Source organism: Merops nubicus, unplaced genomic scaffold (assembly GCF_000691845.1).
Source record: "Merops nubicus isolate BGI_N331 unplaced genomic scaffold, ASM69184v1 scaffold13299, whole genome shotgun sequence".
In the NCBI taxonomy this organism is placed as follows: Eukaryota; Metazoa; Chordata; class Aves; order Coraciiformes; family Meropidae; genus Merops; species Merops nubicus.
In genome coordinates, this window is record NW_008629059.1 from 5,051 (window position 1) to 31,564 (window position 26,514).

At 39.0% G+C, this 26,514-nt stretch overlaps 1 protein-coding gene across 1 annotated transcript; it reads right to left on the reverse strand.

The window, feature by feature from the left end:
• Positions 1–11,275: 11,275 nt before the first annotated feature.
• LGI1 (leucine-rich, glioma inactivated 1) lies at positions 11,276–23,449 on the reverse strand. The gene is made up of 8 exons (XM_008946867.1): positions 22,998–23,449; positions 22,546–22,617; positions 18,459–18,530; positions 18,284–18,355; positions 14,518–14,589; positions 13,117–13,286; positions 12,535–12,699; positions 11,276–12,450 (listed from the first exon to the last, which is right to left on the reverse strand). Exons 1-8 carry the CDS (start codon positions 23,186–23,188, stop codon positions 11,633–11,635), a joined length of 1,632 nt encoding a protein of 543 aa, XP_008945115.1. The 5' UTR covers positions 23,189–23,449; the 3' UTR covers positions 11,276–11,632.
• Positions 23,450–26,514: the final 3,065 nt, after the last annotated feature.

The following is a 26,514-nucleotide window of genomic DNA, read 5'->3' on the forward strand; positions in this document are numbered from 1 at the left end:
TTGCCCTGGTACAAGTGAAGTTTTACAGATTATTGTTATCATGTAACAAGTATACCATCCTAAAAAGGCAAAACTTACCTGAGTTAATCTCAAGGAACAGAGTTATTCACAGTAAATGTATACTTAGACACCCTGTTTGCCTCTACTCAGGTGTATCTCGGGTGCATACACATATATGTGTATGTACTTAGTTTATACAGTGAGACAGTGAAGGTAATTAATAGAATTCTTACATGATTCATACTAGCAGTGCTTGGTAAAACACTTATTTTCAGGGCTATTACTTCTACTTCTTTAGGGGAATCTGTGTTATGAATATAAACTTGGCAAAGCAACTAATATGAAAACTTGAATTTGGAAAAATATCTGGCAAAAGAAGTGTGGTTGGTATTTTATTCAGGCATATTGTTTCATTTGGTTGGTTGAAAGTATCTGAGTCCTCACTATGCATAAAAATTTTCCAGGAAAGTGCATGTAACTTATTTTTTTTTTTAATATTAGTGGAACATGGATTTACTGTAATATAGTAATTCTCATAATTCCTTTCCCAATTGTTTATTTGGGCCACTTAAGCAGTGAAGATCTTGCAACCTTGGCATGTTCCCTTTCCCTTACTGTACTTTCTGATGTGTCAGTACTATTGCTAGGAATGCAGAACATTATGAGATTAGCTATAAAACTAACTAGAGCTCTGTTCCCTTTGAATAATTCCTTACCCATAAAGAGTAACATCATCCAGTGCACACAGAAATGCATAGTGAAAAAGAAGAAAATAAGGGAAAATGAACAAGGAATCCAGAAAATAAACAAACAAACAAAACGCCCCACTTATGGCATTTGACATACAGAAGAGATGAGCACACTTACATTAATGTATGCATTGCCCTGGGTGGGTGTATCTCCTGCTAAGCATCTCCTCCTGTTAGTTGCTTAGATTTAGATATGAAGGCTTGATTTTTGAAATATCTAAATTTAATCTTTTGACATTTTCAGCCTCAGACATACTTTTAATTTAAAATTATTTCCCAAATCCATCCCCTTTTCTTAGATTACTCAAAAAAAAAAAAAAAAAGGTGTTTGGTAATTTTTATAACTTTACTTGTTTTTTTGCACCTTTCCTTGGTGGAGTTATTGTGGTCCTGTTATTTAGTGCAAATTGCCACAGGTATAAGAGAGATCACTAAATAAGCTTGTTTCATGCAGCTACCAAGTTCTTGGAAGAAGGAAGGGCAGATATTCTTTCAACCATAGGTACAGAAAACATGAGTTTTCAGCAGGTAACAGTTACCATTCTGCAATATGCTTGAACAGAAATAAAGTAGACACAAAATGCATTCTGTTTCTAAATTACTCAGAGAATTATTAGTAGACAAGGGGCAGTATTTTCTTCCTTCTTTATAGCAGTCTACGCTGTAGAGATAAGAGAAAAAGAAAAAAAAAACTTCCAAAGGTAGACAAGCTGGCAGGCAGTACAGGACAAAAACTGGATAGAAGTACGGCGTGAGTGCCATTGAGTGTTAGAGATCCCAAGGAGGAGTGGAGGAAAGTGAAAATTGCTCACAGTTGTCACCGATAATTTTTGCTTTGTTCTGTTCTATAATGGCATTTGTAGGAAAATAATTTGTTCAATTATATTTTTTCACTGTTACTTTAATTGATTTTTTACAGCAAAAGGAATGACTGAATATATAGTTTGTCTTAGTGGAAGGGAACTGTTTAGTATCTTCATCAATGACACAGACAAGTGCACCCTCAGCAAACCTGCAGCTGACATGCCAGAGGGCATCCAGAGGGACCTGAACAAGCTTGAGAAGTGATCCCATGTGAACCTCATGAGGTTCAATAAGGCCAAGGGCAAGGCCCTGCACCTGGGTTGGGGCAATCTCCACTATCAATACAGGATGGGGGACAATGGGATTGAGAGCAGCCCTGTGCAGAAGGACTCGAGCATGCTGCTGGATGAAAAGCTGGACATGAGCCGACAGTGTGCACTTGCAGCCCAGAAGGCCAATGCAACACCGGGCTGCACCAAAAGAAGCGTGGCCAGCAGATCGAGGGAGGTGATTCTGCTGCTCCACCCTGCTCTGACACCTGGAGTAGTGTCCAGCTCTGGAGCCCTCAGCACGAGAAGCGTGCTTGAGCAGGTCCAAAATGATCAGAGGACTGGGGCACCTCGCCTATGAAGACAGGCTGAGAGATTTGGGGTTGTTCAGCCTGGAGAAGAGAAGGCTTCAGGGACACCTTATTGCAGTCTTTCAGTACTTAAAGAAGGCCTATAAGAAAGATGGGGACAACGTTTTTAGAAGGGCCTGATGCAACAGGACAAGGAGTGATGGCTTTAAACTAAAAGAGGGGAAATGTAGACTTGATATAAGGAAGAGACTTTTTACAATGAATGTGGTGAAGGTCTGGCAGAGGTTGCCCCAGAGATGTAGATGTCCCATCCCTGGAAATACTCAAGGTCAGGTTGGACCAGGGTGTGAGAAACCTGATACAGTTACAGAAGTCCCTGCTCAATGCAGGGTAGTGGGACTAGATGACCTTTAAAGGTCCCTTCCAGCCCAAACCATTCTAGGGTTCTGTTTCAATCAGCTGCATTTCTTGGCACTTACACAGTACTTTTTCTGTAAGCTATCTGCCTGGGGCTGCTCTGAAGGGCAGGAAGGGGGAAACTTTCTTACTTGAAAGTCCTATGAATTATTAAGCACTTGTTTACATGCCTTACTTGAAGGAAGTTATTCTTCCTTGGCTTCTACTTTTTCCCCAGAATCAAAATTACATACAATGTACATAACCTTGTCACAGGTAATGGCTCATTATTAGTGTATTGGGACTGTATCATGCATGCATACATACTTATATCTATGAAAAATATATCATCTATATAAAACATATTTATGTTCTGTATTTATAAAATAATACTATATATATAAAACACTAGTAGGATTCAGCCTGTGCACCTTTCATCTCATTGCGACATGCTAGTGCAGTATCTGGTCCTCTCAATTTCCTTGTACTAGTGTGTTCAAAAGGGAAAGATCTGAAATGCTAACTGCTGCTATGGGAGGAACATCTTGCAACACAGGCTTTAACACTACTATTTGTCAGAATCACAGACATAGGAGGAGTCTTTTTTGTTTTCATCATTTTTAAAGTGAAGTCAGTACTCCTTCATTACCTCCAGGAGCTGCAATGCACAACAGCTTCCCTCATTGTAGAAAAAAAAACCCTGCTGCTGCCATGCATGCAGAATGTACCAGTTCAAGGCATCTTGCTGTCCACAAGAATACTTCCTTAAGGCAGGAAACATGGTTTCTTTTCCCTCCTTGCAGGAGGCTGAGAAGGTATCCTGGGAAATCATCATACTGTATTTCCCATACCCTTTTTTTATAAGCATCGCTTCTGGCCAAGTAGGCAGGACACTGGAGCACATGAACCCTGGTCTAACTCCGAATGATTATTTTTATGTTGCTGTAACCTCAGCTAGCTCGGATCCTGGTAACAGTGCCAAAGTGTCAGAGATCTTCAGGAATGGGCTGACCAAGCTTTTGAAAGTGTGCTGATCTCTGCAATCTGTTCCTGGCTCCCCAGCAAGTGGGCGCTAAGTGAGCTTGGGCTTGATAACATGTGCAAGCTGATTACTCCCTCTGAAATACCAGCAAAAACTGGGAATGTTCTGAAATGCAAGAACTGGCATCCACAAGACCCTGCTGAGTTGTCCTTGTCCCTGGGAGGAGTGCCTCCAGTTTGTGGCTGTACTTCAAGGAAATTGTCAGTGTTGAGGCACACATGGAGCTTGTTCCCTTCTTCCAAAGGCAACGACTGGGCTGCTTGTTCGTTGCACAGGCACAGGGAAGGCTAGAAGGTACACTCAGACAAGGAAACAGAACTTTGCAATTTACTGGCTTAAAAGAGTTCTGGTTGTATATAGTGATATCACGGTAGCATAGTTTAATTGTAACAGTCTTGCCATGTACACTTTACTGTTCATGTCATTGAATTAACTGATGGTTTTTCAACTTTATGTGTACTTTTAGAACATGGTCACAACTACCCCAGTAGCAGGATTTTTTTTGAGAAGCTCTTGAAATTAGCTTTTTTCTTATTCTTAGATCCTGATAGTGTCACTGCTGTCAAATTAACTTGAGAGAAATTCTGAAATGAGTTGTAACTCTGGAACAAGCATCCATTTCCTCTTTGGTTCAAGGTAACACAATATGATTATCATACTGCTGTTGCAGTTTGATGTACTCCAGAACCCTGTATAGAAAAGCAGGGCTTTCCTACTGGTTGATGTAGCAGATACTTTTTCTTGGTCTCAGCCTTGGAGTAAGTTAGTTTGAAAGAGTTATTGTTGTCTTGAATAATGCTAAGGAAAAGTTAGAGATAAGGTTTAAGACTGGACTAATGCCAGTGCATATGGATTATTTAAAAGCAGCAGATTTTTACTGGTGTTTGCAATTTATAGTCCAAGTAGCTAAAGACTTCAAATGTAAGCATTGAAAGGATGTACTCTTTTCAGTAATGTCCCATATATCAGAAAATGTCGACATTCACAGGTGCAATTAAACCTTCCAAATCCAAACAGATTTCCTGACCAGAAAGTCTTGTTTCTGTTCCAGCTTTGTCTTTCTTTCTTTGTGTTGTGCTCTGGAGCAACATATTTACTGGTGTTTTTCCTGAGTGGATGGATTCATTCTGTTATTGCATATGGAGGACAAAAGGGAGGAGGGTTGGGTTTTCAAACTTCACAGTTACTTGGAAATTGTGAAATTTGGGTGTGCTTGTTTCTTTGTTTGGGTTTTTGTCCAAAATTTGCAACCTGTTCTTGTGTTTTAGAAATTTCTCCCACACAGGACAATACTGTTAACTGGTTAATCCTAAAGTACTTTGCAACTAATATTTGTACAGCTCTCATACTCAGCTCTTAATCATGAGCTTACAAAAAGACTGAGTTCTGTTCTTCCCAAGGGAGTCCATATCTGTCAGGATTTACATAGCTGTGGTCAGCCAAAGTTGTGCAGTTATGTTTTCAAGCACTTGCAAATAGCTTGCTAAAATTTTCTGATCATTGATATCCTTGAAATAGATGTGTCCAGGATCTTCCAGAATTCTTTCAGTATTCTTCTTCTCAGTACTGTAAATACTTCTGAACAGCTAATTAATATGTGCATCCTATATATATATTTTGTGAATCTCAGCAACAAAGCTGAGCTCATTTCTGAGCAATGTGTCTGAAGGACTCAAAATAGGAAAAGCCACACTGGAGCACATTCACTATGCAGCTGTTTGGCTATCCTCTTGTCCAAAGTGGCTACAGCTAGATGCTTCTTGCACAATTCCAAAGAACCTCCTCTTCCCTAATGATCAGAAATTCTTTTAAGTACTGAAAAAAAATTTATACCATTTTTATGTGATTTGTCCATGTTTGACTGTTTTCTGAGTGCCATATTCTTGTTCTCAACCACTGCTTATTGCAGTGAATCCGACAGTTTAACTCGGGGTGGGAAAGTATTTTGGTTTATGGCTTGTTAAATTCAAGTGTCACCTTTTCCCACACCTTCAATGAGCTTTTCTGCACTTCTCTGAGTCCCTTAGTCATTCTGCAGTGTGTTTTTCGAGATGGCTACGTTAGTACTGCATGCGGTATCCCAGATAAAACAGCAGCATTAATTTGCTGTAACATGTAGTGTTGTACCTTCCCTACTACCCTACACATGTTGTAACATTATTTGCTTTTTCCTGTAGCTGTATATTGAGAGCAGTGTCTTACTCAGTTGTTCACAGCAATCTCAAGTTGCCTTTCTTTACTGCTATTTTAAACCTTGCAAGCATTTCTTTCCTATGTATAATATTTTGCATTTCTGACCCTGAACTTCACTAGCTAGCCTGTCCCTCCTGTTTAGTTACCTACTTTCTCTTACCTTACACTTCATTTTTTTATTATTATTTCAGGTATTCAACCAGATATAAATGCAGATCTTACTGGTGTGAAACTCCACTGATTATCCCATGAACTTTTCATAAAAATAGACACAATATTTGTTACTTCCAGTTCTTATGCACATCAATGGTCTTTAATGAAGGACTGTGCATTCTTAGCAGATCAGCCTGTTTATTCTGAAGCTCTTTCAGCATTCTTGGATATTCACCATCTGGGCAGGTTGACAACTTGCTAACATACTGCTGTCGTTATCCAGGCCTTCAAACAGGAAGTGAGAATGGGTCAGAAAGTCCTTTTTCAATTGAGATAATTCAGTAGGAAGCATAAAGTAAGGCTGAGCTGAAAACAACTTTTGAGAATTCAAAAATTGATTTGATGAATGGGAGATTTTAAACAGTAACATGATTGTTGCTATCATCCACTTCAGTTTATTTGGAGAATAAATAAACAATTATATTAATATAAAAATGCATATTTGTGGGCAAATTGCTTTCTACTGTAACAAATTTGAAGACAGAAGTATTATACTGGCATAACTAATTGGAGAAATTCAAAGTCTCAAAGCACAAATACAACACCACTTCTGTACAGCACACTGGATGTCTTTGTAGTTGTAGTTCACTTCAGGAAAATTCCTGAATAGGAATAGGGTTAGGTTGGCCACTGAGCACTTCATTTAAGGAACTATAAACAGAGACATGCCTGTAACACCAGCCATTAGAATTCAGAGTCATCAGTAATGAAGAAAAGTTGCCCTTAGGAGTAAGTCAGGCAGCGTACCACAGCTCAGTCTTGAGGAATCTAACTCCTGAAGACCTCAACATTTATCAGTTAGTTCTTGACCACAGAAACACGTTTAGCCATTCTAATCAGTAGGGCCTAAACCACAGCTTTGCTACCATGTTGGGGTCTCCAGAGCAGCAAGTATGAGAGGGGAAGGCTTGCAAGCATATGAAAGGTAGCTGCAAGTGTTTGCAATACGTGTTAACATATCAGAGAGAAAACCTGCTAGGCAGTGGGGGAGGCATTAACAGCTGAGTGAATTGAGTGGGTTTGCATTTGCCATCTGCTGAACCTTGGTTAACTTCTGTCCTGCCCTGGCAGAGTCCTGGCCCTTTCAGTGGGTGGTAGCCAGCTTACTGCTCCATTTGTGTCACCACTGTTGAAACTGATGTAACAGAGAGATGCCAAAAGGAAAAACTGCCACAAATGTAAATCGTGGATGGAGCACATGAAGTTCGTAAGGCTCTTGCGAGGTTTTGCAAAAAGGGTGATTGTCTGGATTTTCAAGGGTCCCGGCTGAGGAGGAACACACTATGTGTCTCACGGTAGGGAAAATATCTCCTTGAAAGAGAAGACTCCCAGACTTGAGACTTGCTGTGGGCTTATGTACTATCCCTAATTGTAATATTTTGGGCATGATGACTTCTCTGCTTTCTCTTGGTGGTGTTATCGCCAGTGTTCATCAACAGTCTGAGGACTGTTTGTTACTTCTGTGGTTTAAATATACTTTATTTTCCACTGAATACGAACACAATATATTGTAATGCTCATACACATAAATATAGCTGTTAGACATTTAGCTTCTCACTAGAACTTATCAAAGCATATCACAGGTATTATTAACTATGCCGATAATTGTTTTGAATGGCTGTTACCACCCCTTCAAATAAAGTTAAAAGAATAAAAATAAAAGAATTGAGGAGTTATGATTACAATGTAACTCCAACCCAGTATTAAAATTTGTCCCTATTTCTGTTTGTTTGTTTACCTTACAGAATGAGATTTTTTCTTACTCAATTTTCTTCATAGTAGGAAGAGTACATTTTGGAATATTTTTTCAATGGAAAATAAATAGAATCAGAAAAACCTGCAACTCCCAGATGTTACAACAGACAAAGAAAAAAAGCTGCGTGTGACGTAATATCAGGTATTCTGTATACATTTTATATATCACTTCCAGAGTAGAGAAGTGCATGTTCTTTTATACTTGTGCTCCATTAAAAATATAATTAAATAGTAGTAGGAATAGAATTCCATTAACAATTCCATTAACAGTTTTTTTCTGTCTTAGACATTAACATGACTAAGCAGCATTAAGGATCAGCAATATCCATTAATAACCTTCAGTACCGTCTTCTATTATACTTTTAGTGCTTCACATATTCTGTCAGCCATAAACAAAACGATTAAGGAGTTTAGAAGACTCGTTACAACCGCAGAAGACAACCAGTCAGCCACAAGTAACACAGACTTTGCTGAAAGAAATGGATTTTTTTTAAACAACACTAAAAAAGGTATCAATGTAGATGTGGTAAAAGATGCTATTTTAGTTTGTGTCTGGGGCTTCCACTGATACCAGAAGGAATACTAAGCAGAGAACCAGGACAGAATATGACCTTATGCTCAGAGGAACAGTTAAAATGCCTGGTCTCTGAAATTAGGAAGAAACAACATAGGGAGCCACCTAATGAGCCTTTATGCTCTTCTGCGTTAAGGATTATGAGATCTGTTCTAAAAATACCCCAATTCCTTATGTGGTGCGATGAAACGCTGTACCTGCACAATAAGAAACCGGCTGTAGTCCCTGTGAATCTCCACCTGACATAAACTGACTAGAGAAAGAGATTTTCAAAAGAGAACAAATTTAGATTCAGCATTGTATAGTGATTACTTGCCCTTCCAAAAATGACACAGGCATAAAAAACTTCCCAAATCATTAACACTTGATTGCAGGTAAAATTTCCTGAAGGATCGACCAAACTGGTAACAGATTTGCACGCTTCAGCAGATTAACCCAGTAGATTAATCCTTCACCAACCTCCACTGTACTGTAGGTAGTTTTACAGGTATTGTGAATGTAAAATTCTAGTGACTCACACCCTTCCAGGCTTTCAAACTCCTTTTTTTTTTTAAACTGAGGAGTAACAGTGAGTTCCCATAAGTTTGTCATATTATGTCAGAGTAAGTTAATTCAGGAAAGCAATCATAGCACTACTGTCGCATAGGGCACGTAGGTGGCTGGCTCTGAAATATAATTCCATGAAACATAACCTTCTCAAGGTACAATTGTCAGGCAGTATATTGGGGTATAGTGTTTGTAAATAAATGCTGGTAGATTAGCAAAGTTATCCAACTCCACTGAAACTCAGGCAGATATCCATAATATGTCCATAATGAGAAGGATACATAGCCATTATCTACATGATTTGATAGAGACTGCATGAAGACAAGTGTAATGGGACACGTATCAAAATCAGTGCACACAATTCAATAGGCTCTGTTGTAAAAGACTGAAACAAAAGACAAGAAGAATTAGAAAACCCTTCACAATTTGCTAGTAGATTGGAGATTGGTTCTTGACTTTCTATTTTGTTCCTTTGCAAGGCAAGGTAGATTGAAGAAGAGATGGACAAGCTGAGATGGCAATCACTGGTATGCAGCTAACATCGAGAAATAATAAAAGAGATTATTTGGGGTTATCTGGGTTTTGAAACATGCTCATACAAAAGCTAACAATTTATAAAGGAAACCTGTCAAGGAAGTGATGATTTATCAAAATTATTTTTAGAAATGTATTTATTAAGAAAAAATTTGGAGGTTTCATCTGTGAAACATATTTTTAAGTCTTTCTAGTCACGCTGTAAATACTCATGGGATAGAAAGTTACTGTCACTGTCATGTCATCTAATCGCACAAGCTGATTCTACAAGCTGGCTGCCCCCTGTACTCACAGAGACCCCCAAAACTGCAGAGCATTACAGTGCTACTGAGAGCACCTGCAGCAGAAAAATAATCTTTGAGAAAAAAAAGACATACAATGTACATTTTAAGAAGCTGGTCCTACACTTCTGTAATAAAGAATAGAGGGGTTTTTTTTTAATTAAATGTCATTTGAAAAGAAAATTGAAAATAAAAAAGTCCCACATGAACAATACTACTCTAATAAGCTAATGTTTGTGATGCCTTTTTATCCATAGCTGCCTATGCTCTGGCCAGTGTTTGTCTCACTGTCACTGCATGACATGACATGCATGACTAGATGACATGCATGCTGTAAGTCTTACTTGCCAATCAACATCTATGAACGTTAGAAATGTTACAAATGTGTATAAAGAAACACAGTATTTGTGTGTATATTTTAAAGATGGCACTGGAACGCAAGGCTTGATAACTTCATGTGAAGTGCAAAAGTATCTAAAATCTACTTAAGCTCTCTTCCTGAACTGCACCAAATGGTCTTCAGCCGTAGTATAGGTTTCTCACAAGTGATGCACTAGATATCTATAAACAAAAACTATCTTTGAGTTTGCAATCGATTTTCATACCAAGTTAAGACTTGGCATAATTTAACAGATATAGGTAACTTTCCTGGAGTTGCATATACTACACTAACTGAATTTGTCCTGTCACATTCAAAGTTCCATAAATTTCAGAAGTAGCTGTTACTAAACTTCATAGGAGGATAGTGGGAAAAAAAAAATGACTTCACCTTCACTAGATTCAATCAGAATCCTGAATAAATTCACTGGAGATTAAATAATTGCAATTACAGTGGAAAGACTTGACAAGGACACACAGAATTTGTGCAAGTGATGTGAGACAGTTCAGATACAGAACTGATGCTAGCTGAGAAATAAGCTGTGCTTCTAGCTTTTGGCACAATAACAGGCCAGTGTTATACCAGAGATTTGGGTTGTGCTGCTTCAGCATGAGGTGGAGAAAGACAGACTTTTACATTGTTCTTTATTGTTGATTTCTTTGTCAATTTTTAGAAATTCAGGTGCTTCCAGCTATGCACAGTACAAACCCCATCCTACAACTGGATCTATGTTCAGGAAAAATTTTTTCACTGTGAGGGTGACAGAGCACTGGAACAGGCTGCCCAGAGAGGCTGTGGAGTCTCCTTCACTGGAGTCATTCAAAACCCGCCTGGACGCCTTCCTGTGTGATGTACTCTAGGTGATCCTGCTCTGGCAGGGGGGTTGGGTTGGACTAGATGATCTTTCGAGGTCCCTTCCAACCCCTATGATTCTATGATTCTATGATTCTATGATTCTATGTATCAGAATGCTTTTTCCTGGATGGAGTCCTGTTTAAAACAGCGAAGCTTCACATAAATGCAAGGATATGTCCAGGTGATAATTCATAGGATCTGGGTTCAATGCTGTATTTTTATAAGAACTTCTTGTTATGTGTAAAACCCACCTGGTCTTCAATATTGTGCATCTTCCATGCAGTACGACACTGCACTGGGCAATATGCCTTCATGGGTTTATTTTATATGTGTATAATATATACACAAATAAAAGGTATCACCTGCAAATAATATTTGGAATGTGAAAGACACAAAATGTAAACATTTTATTTGGCAGTTGTTTCAAACAGGTGAATAAATAAATGGAAAAGTACATCTTAATATTCTTTATAGCAACATACGCAGTTGCACACATATTTACATACTGTGGATGCAAAGAACAGTTAATTTAATTTCTTTTTGTTAAAAAATGCAACTTCCAACACCACTAGACTTGACAATTAAAGATGAAGATACTAGTAATACTTTGTTCTAGCAATCTCAACTTTTAAAGGCATTCATTTGGAAGTAAGTTAAGAGAGTCATCATGCATTTAGTTCATTTTGTCCACTTATGGTAGAAAGTCTGATGTAATCTCAGAATTATGACTGTCATGCGCTTAAGTCAACTATGACATGTTTATAAATCAATGTAGTTCCCTTAAAACTTGAAGCAAAGAGAAAATCTCGTTTATCGATGGAGACATGTATGAAAGATCTTGGTGCCTGTACGTTTAATTCTTGAAACTTCACAAATTTTACCTTTTCAGTATCCCAGTAATAGACTTGAGTGAAAGAATAATCACTTCCAAGAATGGCATATTGATAATTACTTATCTGAAGCGGCTGGAATACCATTGACCCTCGGGATGGCATCCTTTGTAAATCCAGAAATGCTGAACCACCCCATTTCATTACTTTAGAGTCCCCAATAAATCTTGTTAAGCAAATGTATACATCGTCTTTCACTTTGAAATGTTTCACTGCATATGCATCTTCCATATCTTGGATATCAAAACGCTTAACAAATTCATTTGTTCCTTTGTTCCATTGATATATTACAGGTCTTTGGGAACTACTTGACAGAATTAAATGCGGTTTGCCAGATATTTCAAGATACTCCACATCAGTATCTCTGTACCAGGCATGCAGAGACTGATGGGAATAAAATCCATTCCCATTCCACTTGTAAACCGTGGTGAAACCAGCTTTTGAACTGTCTGCCACAACAAAATACCAGTCTTCAGCAATCCTGAAAGTTTCAATGTCATTGGGTTTTCGGATTTTAAGGATTTCAATATCTTGAATTTTTATAAACTTATTAGCAAAAATATCTCTTTTATATATGTGGGAGCCTCCAAACAGCTGTGCGACAATGACATACAGCTGACTCTCAATAACTATAGGTTTGCACACAACAGTCGAAGTACCTACAAAAAGAAAAGTAAAAGACAGGGTTAGCACCACTTTTTGGATCAGTTGTTGTAATGTTATTTCTTGAGCAGTGTTCATACCTGTAATGTTGTCGTAATTCCTGAACATCAATTCTACATGGTCCCATTCAAGAAAGATGCATTTTCCGGTAAAAGGCTGAGCAATAACCACATGTTCATCATTCATGTATGAGAAAGTATCTACAGACAGAGACTGGTATGGCAGGGACTGATAAACTTCAAATTCTGCAAAAATGCATACAACATAGGATAATTGCAGAGTTGCTTCCCATACACATCTACTTAACAGATACCAGCTTATTACAAATTACAATACTACATCAGGAGTCAAATTTTCCTGTTGATAAAGGAGCACTACAACTTGTTTTTCAATCTTTCTCAATTAAAAGATGTGCTGTTTCATGTCCCAGTTCTCCAAATCCTTATATAGCATATTAATATCTGAGTAGAAGCTACAATGTAAGACCCACTCCCAAATGACATGCACATCAGACTTACACCTGCACAGAATTCATATTGATTTTAGTGGAAGTTCCTTTCAGTATGCAGACTTCCTGCAAAAATGGACTCCAGAATAAAAAATATATATATATATAACTCTGACTTTAATTTAACAAGATTAAAAGATTTGAAGCATATTACCTGTAATAATGCAATCAAATTCTTTTGGAGAGAGACTATTGATTTTGCGCTTCTTATATTCTGGTGGGCTTTCACAGTAAATGTCTTCAACTGTTGCGTTGGTGCTGCCCAGCCATTCCACTAACCACTTGAGTTTGCAGTCACAATTAAATGCATTGCCTCTAAGATCTCTACAACAAATAAATCATGCATTAAAAATAAGTAGTCAGCTGATGTATTCAGTATGATCACAAACTGGGATCTTGTTAAATATGTGCCCTCTTGCTTATTCACGCTTGATGCCTTCCCGGCTTAATTTGTCCTAAGCCATAGTTAAATCTATATACCAGAACCCACACAGATTTGATTAAATTAAGGTAATCAATGAGAACTTAACTTGATGATTGGTAGGAAATTTTTTATTCCCCCAAGTTTACAGGTGCACAAAAGCCTACCAAACTGTTGGCTCCATATTTTGAAGGGTTTTTTCTTTTGGATTACCTTTCCTCAGTAAAAGCCTTCTAGATAACAAAACTGGAATTAATGTAACCCGATGGTCAGCCAGTCAGTATTTGCCACCTCCTTTAGATACATTCATTTAGGGCTTTAGGAGACACAAGCAAAGAAGTTTTGTTCAAGTCTTTTACAGCTATCTCCAGTCAGACTTCAGATCGCATGCACGGGAACAGGCAAGCGCCAGCACCAGACTGTGTAGCCACCTGGCCATGATCAGTCATGCCAAGTAAATGCTACCAGATACACTGAGCACCTCCACAGCTATTACTGTAGCTCTACACTATGAATTCAGCCTACCTGTTAATACAGGGAGCAGGCAAAGGTTCTTGTGCACTCATTATCCAAAACCAGGTGAAGCAGAATTTGGTGTGTTGTAAATAGGACATATTTCAGCGAAGCAACTATAGGATTTATCTGTTTATCTATGTTTTGTGTTTTTACTGGTATTTACTGGTCATGTTTTGGTTTGGTTGCAATGAGATTTAGTATGGGATATGGTACTTACTAAGACACACACTTTTGTGATAAAAGATAGCTTTCCCAGAAATTACTTGCACATAGCTATGTTACTCCATTAAATATCTTCCACACTCGCCTCATGCCATCTTCTCTCATGCATCCCTAAGGATACTTCTTTCTTGTTCACTAGGTCTTAATGAACATGCAGCTCTCTTACATGTAACTACTGACAGTATTACTTATCTTCATAACTGGTGGTATATTCAAAACTAAAGCAAATTATCAACAACTGCAAACAGAAACCAAGCCTACCCATATTAGGTAATCTCTACCCAGTAATAAAATCCCATTACTGGCTATCGGTTTGAATGGTTACTGAGAATGTCCTCTGAAATAACCTCTTTATATTTTTAGTATAATTAATAGATTAATTAATTGCTTTCTTACACATTTGTTAAAGAATCCAAGCCTTTGAATATGTCTTTTGGAAGCGATTGGAGATTATTATTTGCGAGACTCCTGTAAAAGAAGACACGTCAGTATCAGTGCTAGTTCATGAAATTACACATTTTTGCAAGTTGTAATACTGGGGGGAGAGGGGTTGAGGGGGTTTCTTAAGGTAAAGAACCCTGGTATTCTCCAGCACTTTGTTCTTAAAGATTCCTTTTAACACTATCTTTTACTTTGTCACTTTTTCTCCCACTGAAATGCCGTGCCACCTGCTTTCTGACTCTTCAGCAGCCTTGCAGCATTTACTGTGCTTCACTTAGCAGTGTAAGAAGTGCAGTTGCCTCTGATGCTTTTCCAACACCATTATTTTTAAAAAATTAGTTATGAATGGATCTACTAATGTTTTCCTTATTATATACCAATACATGGTGTTCATATTACTGCAGTTTCCCCACTTGCTTGTATCTCGTCTAGAAGGTAAATCCTAATACTAGGTTTCATTCCATTGGACTGAGGTTTAGTTCATAGTTTTTGGAAATACGCAGTCAAGAAACTGCTGATCAGCATGAATTTCTTTCCTGGAATTTGCCTCTGTGGATGTGAGTGTATGTGTATGAAACCAGCAAAAAAATGCTATGTTTTAACATTGGGAAAACTGGTTTGAATTCAGTGAGTACTCTAGCTAGTAAAAATGCCAAGGCAATGTGAGGAGGTTTTGAACAAGCAATATATAACATTTCAGTCAGACACTTCTGTGTGAGTCCACCAAAGGTCCGGCCTCTCTAAGATATTACTGAGGGCATGACAGGAAAAGAATAATGTTGTAGTGTATAGCTTATGCCTCTTTTGATTAACAAAATTATTTATTACTTATGAGAAGAAATGAAAATGGAAAGAAATCATTCCAGTTTAAGATCCCAGTTAGAATTTGTGATTAGTGATACTTAAAACCTTTTTTGTTTTCACTTGTAAACATAAAAGTTATTTATTAACTACAGTTCCTCTAGCCAAGCAAAGCCACTTAGGCATATACTTGAATTCAAGAACAGGCCCAGACATATTAGGTCTGCTGCCTCATTTAAAATTGTTTGCCTTAGCAGGAATAGTAAATATGGGATGATGCCATGAATCCATTCTGACTCACCACTTTCAAAGTACATCTGATTGTAATGCTGGTTTATGTATCATGTGCTTCACTTATGCCTAATTTTACGCTCAAGAGCATTTCCTTAAAAGTCAGGTAACCCCTATGGAGAAAGCCAAGTAGACTTGCAAGCTGAGGCAGGTAGAATGCTTCAAATTATCAAATTAATTATCAAAGTTAATTGCATTTTTAAAATACAAATATTTGGATAGTTGACTTCACTGCAAAAGCTATGTTGTGAAACAGAAGTGAGCAGAATAAATAGAACAAAGTTCACCTTCCCTTCTAACTTCATGGAACCCATTGTATGCTTATTTACTATGAGTCTTTAAAAAATATTTTGTGTATACAAATACCGTCCTGGTTTTTACATGAGAAATGCCTCAGAGTGCCAAATTATTATTCTGTGTGTATATGCAATTTTCCCCAAAGGGTAGGGAGTAGTTGTGCAGACAGATTAAACAAGTCACACTCTGTGGTTAATGGACCTGCCTTTGCAGTTACTTTCTGCAAATTTCTCATTGTCTTCATGAATAGTGCTCCATGCACAATAGCAGCATAACACACAAATCTATGTCCAAAAATATGCATGCAAGCACATGAAAACTACAGTGGCTCCTCAAATGTGGTTCTATCCTTTGCATATGTTTTAACTTAGGAGGATGCTGAAGCATCCCCAGAAATCAATGTAACAGGCCAGACAAGATGTGACTCTTGGACTGTATGCTCTGTGGAGAAGAAACTGCCTCCTTCTGTTAGAAAAGCAATTTGCTCACTGGCAACAACAGCTACTAAATAAGTAAGTGAATATGATAAATAATGTACTGAACCCATCTGTGAATATAAAGCTATTCATGTGCATAAATATTTTGAAGATGGGGTCCCAGTTACCAGCCTTATCCAATTATCTGCCTTTTTTACCAATATTATAATTATGCATATACCTCTCATATGGATTTTTATGGGATGTGCACAGCTTATTTATATACCTTTTTCCTCTCCTCTCATTTTACTCTTCCTCAGACCTAGAGCCATTCTATAAGTACCTGTATCAACACGAGCAGTCACAGTAAGCTTGGTTTCAGCCAGCTGTGAGTCTTTTCTGTTCTGACCAAAAAGGAAAGAGTAAAGTGGTTTATGGTACACTTAGTCTGTGGTGAAGGATGTGGTGAATTGCAATTCAAGTATTATATTTATGCATTAACTATTTAAAATGGAACCTTTGCTTTCTCTCCTCTGCCAAAATAGATGAAAGAAAATGTTAAATGACCCTGTTTCAAAGCCCTCTTGGAGGTTATTGTGTTAAGGCCAAAAGGTCAGAATCCACTCCCCTGCCTAAGACACACTCCCCAAGATATATGCTTCAGAATGCAAATGCTCAGAGCTGGGCATAAACCCAGGTCAGGCACACCCCAGATGGTTTAGCCTCCTTTTCTTACACTATTTTTTGTATTTTTTATGTTTTCTTACCATACATATTGTGTTTTCAATAAATTTGTCACTTGCTGTAATAAGGATAAACCTGATGTAAGATAAGAGAAAAAAACCTATCTAAAACCTGTCTTGCTAGCTCAGAGCATGAGGATGCCACGCTTGTGTTTGCAGTGGAATGTTACAGGTATTTGTTGCCAGTGTGTGTTTCACCTGCTGAGCAGAGCATGAGGAATGGATCCACTGGCATGAGCATGGGAAACGCTGCTTCTAAGAGCCACATTAGATCCAAAGTGCCTTTGACTAATTTTCCCTCTTGGCTAATGCAGCAAGGGCACTGCAGCATGTCAGAGGGCAAGGGCTGTCTGTGTTTCCAGGATAGCTGAAGGGCTGAGCAGCAACACCAGGAATGTTAAGCAGACCCCAGTATCAGTATGTGACAGATCCCAACTGTGGGATACTCTTGCTTGTGTGTTGAGAGGATGGGGTGCAGTGCAGGGCTTTGAAGCCAATACTGCTGGAGTGTAAAGGCTGCTATGCCCTACAGTTAAGTGGAAGAAGTATATCAGTCAGTGCTAATAAATGTGTATTGCTGGAGCTCTTCTATTTAGATTTATTCTGGGTGGGAATTTTCCAATCTGATTTAGTCAAATTCTGCTGGATAGGGTAAGTGGCTGAAGCTGACATGGGTACAGACAGTGATGGCTTGTCTTGGGAATGGCTGTAATATTCTCTTGGATCCACACCAGACTGCAGCACCTGGGAAGAGATGTGTGTCCACCCTTCAGCCTCTCACCACTATGGTAACTTGGTGCTTACCACAGTTCCCACCTTCCTCCTCCCCAGGTCGCAAACTGGGACTCATCAGTACCAAGCTTCCCGACCCCTCCTGCTTTCTCCCTGCTCCTACGTGCTCAGCTGGAAATACCCAGTGCTCTGAACAGAGAAAGTCAGGGAGCTACTGGCAAACATGTACTGCTTGGAAGCTGTTTAGGTCCTGGCCTACTACACATACCACGGTTTGGAGGTCTTTGGTGGAAACACAAAGCTTAAAATTCTAATGAAATGATTATTAATACCACTTAAACAAATGTCAACAGCTCTGTATCAAAGTGCAAAATTCAACGACACAGTGGTTCAGTTACTAGATTAAATATACCAAGTAATATATTCAACCACTTTACTTACAGGTGAATTAAAGATTTCAGTCCTCTGAAAGTATTTCTTGAGATTGACTTAATGCTGTTGTTCTCTATGAACCTGTAACGGGTCGTAAAGTCATTCTGGTCAAAGCAATGCCTGGAACTTGGAAGCCCACCCACTTTATTCAATAATGCCAGGAAATATACTTTTGTTCACTCACAAATATTCTAGATGAGGAAGGCCCATGAAAGCATCATCACTAATAACATCAAAAGTGTTGGATGTAAACAACCTGTGTAAAGAGATCCAAAACAAAAGACCATTAGGTTATTAGCATCTTTAGAAAACAGTTCAGCAAGCCATGGTATGCCAAATTTCCACTGCCTGGTTTCAAGGTTTTGCCTGTGCAAGCACTACAGGATTGTAAGGCTCATATATTGCAACATAGTATGGTGCAAAGGGAAGGACCCAACAATCCATTGCTTTGCCTTCTGGGGCCGTCTGATAAAATTCCATTGACTTCTGTGGGATGTAAACGTGGGTTTATCATGCCAGTGAAACAATGGAATTGTATAAACGCCACTGGAGACATACTTGGACAACAGTGAAATGTTCAAGTACTACAGAGTTCTAAATTGTCTTGAAGAAGGCTTACTTTTGATGACAACATAGGGAAAGTATCCAGCTGGTTACCCAGACATCAGCTTGAATTTGCACCACTGACAGGAAGGAAAATCCCTTAATTTAGGGGGATTAAATTAATTTAAACAATTTAAGCATTGTTAAATTAAGCATTTAACAATACTTAAATCGTGAGCATATGTGACCTGAGGGTACTGAGAAGTTACAGAGAAAAAAAAGGAAAACCTTTTAATTTAGTCAGTGTTCAAATCAGAACTATTTTTAAGACCACATTATACCTGCTGGAGATAGCTCTTAGTATGTGTATATATTTTTCATCCATCTAGAAGTAAAAATACCAGCAACACATTTAATTTTATGTAATTTTATAAGCATTAAAAGTGGACGAGCATTGATTTTTCCAGCTTTAATTATGCTTATCAGCCATGTTTGCATTTGTCCATTTTAATTCAGCTCCAGACTGCCACACCCTTAATATGCTGAGGCATTGTTAAGTACAATGAACTTTACTTCACCCCGCTGGAGTACTAGATGCCCATCTATATTTTATTCAGTCAGACCTGACGGATACACATAGATTTACACTATGACATCTTCAGACATTCAGGAATTCAAGATTTCCAAGTATGAATTAATACACTTAAGGAGCTAATCTCTTATTTTGGAGTTTACATTAAGAATAAATTGCAGTTGATTTATTTTCTCACTTGGCTATTGCAGACTGTGTTTTTTCCACTTTAAATATATCCCTTTATGTGCACAAAAAATATAAGCAGGAAATTCTTCCTTTTTGTTAGAAATAATAAATACTTCATTTTCTTACAGAAAATAAATATTTTTTGTAAAATCTCTGAACCAGAAGACCATTTTAGTAAACCTGCTGCCTGTAACTAATTTTACTTTTCTGATGTGATTTCACTGGATAATTCTCCTTTTCTGCACTCTGCCCTCCTTGTAATTTAAACAGGGTGGTATCTCTTTAAATAGTATAGCTATTTTAGAGATTGACAGGCTTATAGCATAGGTCTTGCACTTGGTGAGCTCATTTGCCTCCCATCTCATACCTCTCCCCAATGGCTGTATGATGCATATTTGGTGCATAAAGTGGCTTTTCTCCCCCTCTCTGATCTCAAACACCAGATCTCCTTGATCTGTGAACCACCAACTAGCTACTTCTGGGGACAGAGGCTGAAAATACTGCACTGTAGCTAGAAACTATATTGCTTAGCAGGAACCATGTGCTGCTAGCAGGTAGGGATCCTGGTGCCATGATCACCTCCCTTCTTTCTATGGGCTTCCATGTCACCAGTTTATAAAGGGCACATGTTGCTGGTACACAGTTCCAAGTACTGAGAATGACAGCAGGGAGATTTTCTCTGTGTTTAAGGAACACTCCTGCTGGCACTTCACCATAGCTGTGTAGGTCCTCTGTATTTTTGTTGTCACGAGAAGAGCGCAGAGCACACCATCCATACTATTCAAGAAGAAAAGCTCACCTGGCCTGGGACTTACAAGTAGCATTTAGCAAGAGACCGTGATGTTTCCAGAGACCATTGCCACTACTACTGTAAAAACAGTAGAAAATAATAATAACAGGGGCAGATAAATTCCCCCCTCAGAAATGTGTGGCTGGCACACTGAAGATACCAAGTTACAATTAGACTTTAAAAACGTAACGCTGGAGACTATTACACAGGAATACATATAAGTTGCTAAATCTTGATATTGGCTAAATTAAACCTATCAATACAGCTATAATAATGCAAAGCTTAAACTTACTGTTATTTTTAATTAAACTGAGTTTTCCATCTTCTTATTGCCCTTACTACCTTCTGCCAAAGGTGGAAGTTTTTCCTTCCCACATGCAAACTGGAGTATTGGCCACATAGATACAATCCTACACCTACGGTCTCTGTTTACGGAGTCATTTGCCCTAGATCAGCAGCCTGCCTTTCCAAAGATGGCAAGCAGCTCATCTACCATGTTAGAAATATATCTGGCAAAGTATTCAGCAGTATTTTTAGAAATACTAGGTAGAAGAAGTAAGTAATTTGTGGATTGTTTGCACCATTTTAACAGATCTGCCATCAAAGCCCATAATGGAAAAAACTTGCTTTTCTGGGGTCAGAGCTTTTGTTGCAGCATTGATTAGGAGCAGCTTAGAAGGTGTGTTTCAGTGAAGTATGCATCAGATCATGCAGATTGTTAACATTACTAAAATGCCAAAAGCCATTGCCAGAGACACAGACCCTACTGTGCCAGGCACTGTAATAACTCAAAATAAAAAGACTGTGTCTGTCCTACTCCACCCTACCCAATTCTGACTCCCCTGGCAATGAGACTGCCAAGTGTAGGTGGCATATCGTAGCCAAGAGAGATGATGTCCTACTCACTCTCTTCAGGTACTAGCTCCATCAAGGCTGCTATTTCTTTCTTTTTTCTTTCCTTTGAAAGGCCCATTTCAGGAATTATGTGAAATGTGTCCCTTTTGTGATCTGTGACCACCTGGAAAAGCTTCCCAGGAAAAAAGCAACATGGAAAAGCATTTAGGTTTCCATAGTAACTGCATTTACCTATTTACCCTGTATCCAAAATTGTACGCTACGTCTGCACCTCCTGATCAGCTCCACTTGAGGTAGCAGAGTACAGCTAGGGTCAGGGCTTCAGCTATCGGTGCACCACCAGTTTAATCTGACAGCCACAGGGCTCCAACACATCAACATTACACCGCTGACCGCATCTAGAGTCCACGGGCAGTCAGTCTGGGACAGACGCCTGATTTTCATTTTGATCACATCAGGGAGGCTGTCTTGCCAGGTTTCTGAGACAAATCTGAGTGTGTGTCAGGCTGGCAGCACATCCACTATAAACAGTTCGGGTTACACCCCCTCTACCTCCGTATAGCTCGCAATTATATAATCGTATGCCCACACTTCTAGGAAAGCCTGCAAGCCTGTAAAAATCCTATCTAGAAATGCATCTGGTATTTAAACATCCCAAATTATTCTCTTCCTCACTGGAGTATTTAATTATTTTTATTTTTTTTTTTTTACATTTTTTAATTGAAAGAAAATCTTCATTACTTTTGTGGGGTTTGTTTTGCAAATAATGTGAAATAACAAATAGGGTCAAATCCAGGGGCTATGAAGGCAAAACTCCCACTGAAGTGACTAAACTCCCACAGAAGTCAATGGGAATTTTACACAGAGAAGGACTTCAGGACCTGTCCCACTGCAATGAAGGGCCTGATCTGAGCGGTTCTGAGCCCGCAGTCGATGGGAGTTGCAAACATGCAGCTTTATACTGGGATCAGGCCCCAGGACTACAGAAAAGAAACATGAATAATTGTTGCAATGCTCAATTCCCTACTGTAATGTTAATTAAAGTATAATGAAGATAGCATACGTTCTGTCACCAAAAGCTTCGGCATGTATTCGTTCCAAGTAGCACTGACAACAGATAGCCTTGCAAAACACTAAGTAGATACACTTTGAAAAAATTTAACATGCACTATCTTTAAAATTGATAAAAAGTCTTGCATTTTTGTCATCTAATGAATCTTCTCCTGATGTTTCTTATAAAATTAATACTGAGACCCTTTCTAAAACATTTATGGATACATATACATTTCATAACAAAAACTGTATCATATAAATATTTCTCACAGAAGCTGCAGAGATGGTGTGAGCAAAAAACTCCCTTCTGGGATTTTAGTAAAAGCAGATCTCACAAAGGATCTGGAAAGAAGAAAAAAAACAACCTTATATTAATGTAGTCTCATATATCCATGGTAATAATACTGATCTGGTCATCACAGAGAAATTTATTTGTATAAGTAAAAAAAAAAAAAGACAAAAAAAGAGAATGTTACAGGTTTCATCTAATGTAGAAGAAGGTATAAAATGGGATGTGTGCACATACACAGACAGACAGACAGATGAAAGAGATGTAAAAATCAGGATTCAAGGATGCAGCACAATTTTAACACATTAGCTGATGATTCTGAATGCTGGAGGTACTCCCTGCAGCAAGCATCTTCCCGTATGCACTGAAAACACCACACATCCTAGTTCATTTTAAATCATAAATTAAATAACCAAATGCTTACAGCCCTTACAGTGAGATAACATCAGGCGGAACGCTGCGAGGAATAGATCTGGCATTTTCACATAAAGCATTATCTTTGGTACAAGTACACCAGGCAGGACATTTTGGCTTCACTGGTTTCTTCCCTTCAGTCAGCAAAAGCACAGATAAAAGGCATAAGAAATAAGCAATTCTTCTAAAGGGTCTGCTGGCATTTCCCATTCTTTTGATCCGCTCTCGTTCCAGCCAGTTGAAAGAATATCCCAAAACATGAACAGGGGTTCTTTATTCAGCCATTGGATGTCTTTCTATAAGTCCAGGTCAATATTTGTCTCTGCTTTCCCAACCCTTTTCTTTCTCTTTCACTCTGTTTTTGTAGACAGAAACCTGCAGCTGATCTGTATGTTTCCACTCACTCAGGCAACGTACTGCTCAGAGAAGAGTCTTGCGAGGTGCTGTAAGATGGGGAAAATCCAACCGGCTGAAGGGAAAAAAAAAAGAGAAAAAAAAAAAAAAGACTTGCATCACCACAAAAACACCGAGCACAACACAGCATTAGATTGCAAAGTGATGTAACTGAGAAATACACTGCTTTCTGTTTTCACAGGGAGGCCCTCTCCCTGTTACCAAAAATAGTACAGCATTATGTTTTGCTGGTGGGTGGGTGAGTGGGTGTGGGGTGGAGTGTATGTGTGTGGGGGGAGAAATCAGTCATCTCTTACTGGATCCCTACAACCTCGTGAACCTTTGAGAATTATGCTTCACATATTGCAAGCGGCAGAACTAACAGCAGTATCCACAGGAAAATGAAATCAAGTGAAACCATCAAAAGCATCGCTGCAAAAGCTGTTAGATTAATTTTTATCCTTAGCCCTTATTGCACATATTTGTACGACTGAAAAACAAGCCACCACACATGGAAAATATTACAATGTATGAGAGAATGCCTACAACTGTCATTCCTAAACAAATATTTTCTCATGAAAAATAAAATAGACCCCGACTGCCTTTTTTTTTTTTTTTTCTTTTTAGAAAAAGAACTATTCTTAGTTGTTACATGTTAGTGGATCAAGTACTGTTCAAAATGGGCAACATTAATTAAAAGTTCCAGTTAAAAAATCTATTTTCTTGGAGACTGGTTTGTTCATTTTAGGTGGATAAAAAGAAAATTGTTATTTAAACACCAGCTATGTTAGACCAGTAGTTAAGAATGGACCTTCTTTGAAAAGCGACAGGATAGGGACAGATCTTGATGGTGATAATGAATCTTTACAATACTGCCTGGAGGCTGCAATTGAAATTAGTGCTAGGTGCAGTATGAATACTCTGTAAGATACAGGCCTCAGCCTGAAGACTTTACAGTAAACTACATTAAATATTTTATAGGGAACTTAAGCAGCACCTAAGTGTTATTATATAAGGAATGGTAAGACAAAACTAATGAATGCCAAATAGCTGGGAAGCCATATGGGATGATTTTATTTTTTCCAATACAGGACTGCTATTAGAAGAGTTTTGCAAACTTTAATAGGTCTTGACAGACTGGCAGCACAGCTTACAGTATGCAGATCACAAAGCCTACTAGGGTCAACATGATAGTACAGGATTTTAATACAGTCATGCTGACTATTGGCTCCTTCATATAGGTGCTGTCTCATCCCCAAGAGACAACTGATGTCCTGATGAGATCTCTCTTGACTTCTGCTTACTCCTCCTTTGGATCCACATGGCCGCATGGCTCTAGCCCATTGCTCCTGCTCTGCAGGCCACAAAATCTCAAGAACAACACAGGTCCATGTTGGTCTTCCTCAGGAAGGCCAGCAAGGCCCTAGCATCTACCTAGGTATGGATGCCCAGCAAGAATTCAATATGCGATGGGTGAAAGATGGCAAAGGGGAACAACAGCCTGCAAAACTGCAGGAAGCTCAGCATATGGATACTAGGCAGGAGACCAACATTCCTGAATCCTTGCCTGGGCATTGGCTGAGGCTCATCTCCCTGAGTTGAGAGGGAGAATCACAGAGCTCACACCAGGAGGTGGGCCTGCATCCTCTGAGGGATTGGGGATGGCCAGAAACGTCCAGAAAGCTTTCAGAGACAGAGGATGACCTCCGAAGGCCTGGCTGGGAGAGGACTATGGTGCCTGTGCATTGGCATGCTCCCTGCCAGGCACCTATGCCTGCCGAAAAGGGCAGCTCATGCTTGCTCAGCTCCCTCTCTCTCTGTGGTGTTTTTTTAAAGCTCTTTATTAATTTAGGTGAGAGCCCATGGTTTTGCTCTTAAGGAAATCTTCCCTGTCAGCAGTCTCTCCTGAAGCAGGATTGACTTCAACTACGAGTGATGCAGGGCTGCATTTTTTTCCAAGCCCTTCCTCTTTCTGTAAGGAAAGGGTACAGAATTACAGTAACCAAAGCACTGAAATAATTGTAAAGCAAATGTCGATACCTTCCCTAGGATATAGAAGTTACTTCCTTTTCTGGAAATTATCTAATTGTATGACTGAGAAGGGAGCTGTATTTGTGGAACTTGCATAAGGAGGGTACACCATCTTCTCCCTTCTGAGATGTCTAAAGGCCCAGATTTCAGTGAGGTGAGAACAGAAAATTCTCTAACTTTTTCTGAAAGAGAAGAAGCCTATTGTTTGTTTGTTTATTCCTGGCAAAGATACCCATTGCCATGGCAATATTTTGCCACTGACGGTGAAACCTCGTGTTTCATTTCCTTCACCTCATTCACCGAAATCCACCATCAATTACTTAGGCATTTCTTTTTAGTTAATACTCTAGACACATGGTGAACCTCCTGAAAACTTTGCAGTGTAGTGGTTTTTCAGTAACAAAAGCACATTCTGCAGTAGAGCAGCAACCTGACTCTGGTTTTATCCATCCAGCAAACCGCCTGGAAGTTAGTTTTCTACTCCAAACTACATGCCAAAACAACTGCTTTTTCCAAAATTGCAGATATTACGAATATTTAGATTTATTATGAATCTTTCTCTGTCAAAAGAGAAGCATAAACCACATTTTCCAGGGTCCTTTTGTGCCAGGCTCAGCACCTCGCTTCTCACCATGTAGTTGTTTAAAAACAACTTGGTTCATGGATTTTCAGTGGCATAGCTGTTCTCCAGCCATTGCAACATTTGGCTCACCCTTTACCTCTGCCATCACTGTTTGTTTTGTGGCTAACAGAGCAGGAATAGCCTGCTGTGCCCACATCCCAGCGCCCGCCTCGAGGTCCTTGCTAGCTTGTTTCCACTGGTGCTTCATGTACTGATTAGGTACAATGTGATTCAAAATTTATTTATTTCACTTTCAGCAAGATTCCAACACGGAGGATGAGGGAGTTGTGGCTTGTGTTACTCGGTCTTCCCGTCATTGGCAACGTTTTAGCTGAAACGTCTTCACCTTGCCGTGCAACGGAGGGGCTCGCTGGCAGACATGTTCCAGCGTGGGCAGGGACACCCTGTGCTTCTGGCTGCCGCTGTTGGCTCGGTTTGCGTACCGAGCAGGCCAGCAGGTCCCGATATGGCCCTAGGCGAGACCCGCCTG